The 1,115-nt window shown below is 54.4% G+C and overlaps 1 protein-coding gene across 1 annotated transcript in view; it reads right to left on the bottom strand.

Annotated features, from left to right (window-relative positions):
- LOC119301653 (glutamate receptor 2.8-like) overlaps positions 1-765 on the bottom strand; it is a 7,253-nt gene extending 6,488 nt beyond the window's left edge. Inside the window, exon 1 of the mRNA XM_037578647.1 lies at positions 501-765. Coding sequence (XP_037434544.1) covers positions 501-765 — 265 coding nt within the window. The remainder of the gene's footprint in view (positions 1-500) is intronic.
- Positions 766-1,115: the final 350 nt, after the last annotated feature.

Genomic DNA, 1,115 nt, shown 5'->3' with positions numbered 1-1,115 from the left:
CGGAGCCGGCGGGCGGCCGGGGACGACGGTGCGAGTAGCGCGCGAGGGCGGCTGGGGTCCACAACGCAAGCTTGGGGAGGAGGCGGGGCGGCGCAGGCGCACGGCCGGAGCGGCGACGGGGCGGACGGCGAGGCGGCGTAGCCGTGGGAAGAGGCGGGCCAGCGCGGGGTGGAGCAGGTGGCGACGCGGCTCGTCGGCGGGGTCGCGCTGGAGCCGGAACGAAGCGCGAGGGGGTGACGGGGATGCCCATGCCCGACCTGACACCGAGGTCAAAACCACCGTTGACTAGTGCCACATCAACAGCGAGTGGAGACAAACCAGCCAGGGGTGGTGTTTTGTCTGGTTTTGGTTTGTTTGGGGGGTAGAAGGAGCCAAAAAATAGATCATGGGGTAAAGTGAACCACCCACTTTATTCAGGGTAGTAAAATGGACTTTTTTCTTTTATTTAAAGTCCTTCCGTTTTCCTGAATCCTGACAACTTAACTTTGACATACACATGCCTGCTGATGCAGCCTTTACATCACTGGCCATGGAATCCCTGAAATGGAGGACAAGCTTTGTGCTGTAAATCTGGTGGACCGCGTAGAAGTCTTTGACGGCCAGTGAAATGCTGGTCCGTGCTACTTTTCCCACCAGCGAGCCCAGATTGAGGATCACTCCGACATGGAACTCGTCTGCTTTGCCGGTGGTGGTGTTCTGAGCTACGCCGGGATCGACAAGGAGCAAGAGGAAGAGGAAGAGGATTGCTCGGGGAGTTCTCTCCATTCCGTGGTGCTGAGATGCACTGCATTGCACCCTCTTATGTAGGATTCCGCTTGTTGAAGACTTTTCGGCTTAATAATGGTGACAATGGTGACATGGTGTCACTGGTCAAACTGAAAGTTGCAAGGCAAATCCGCTCAGCTGTGACAGATTGGTTGTCTATTACCAGCATCTTTCGTCGTGCACTGTTTCTTTCTTGACTTTGGTGTTCATTTGCAGCTAAATTACCGGGAATGTCAACCGGAGTTGCCTCTGCATATAGTAGTTAGCTAAGAACATACTCCCTCCGTCCCAAAATAAGGTACAAAGTTGAGTCATAATTTTGGGACGGAGGGAGTATAAAACAGAGGAAG

Source organism: Triticum dicoccoides, chromosome 5A (assembly GCF_002162155.2).
Source record: "Triticum dicoccoides isolate Atlit2015 ecotype Zavitan chromosome 5A, WEW_v2.0, whole genome shotgun sequence".
Lineage (NCBI taxonomy): Eukaryota > Viridiplantae > Streptophyta > Magnoliopsida > Poales > Poaceae > Triticum > Triticum dicoccoides.
This window is presented reverse-complemented; position numbering and strand designations above follow the sequence as displayed.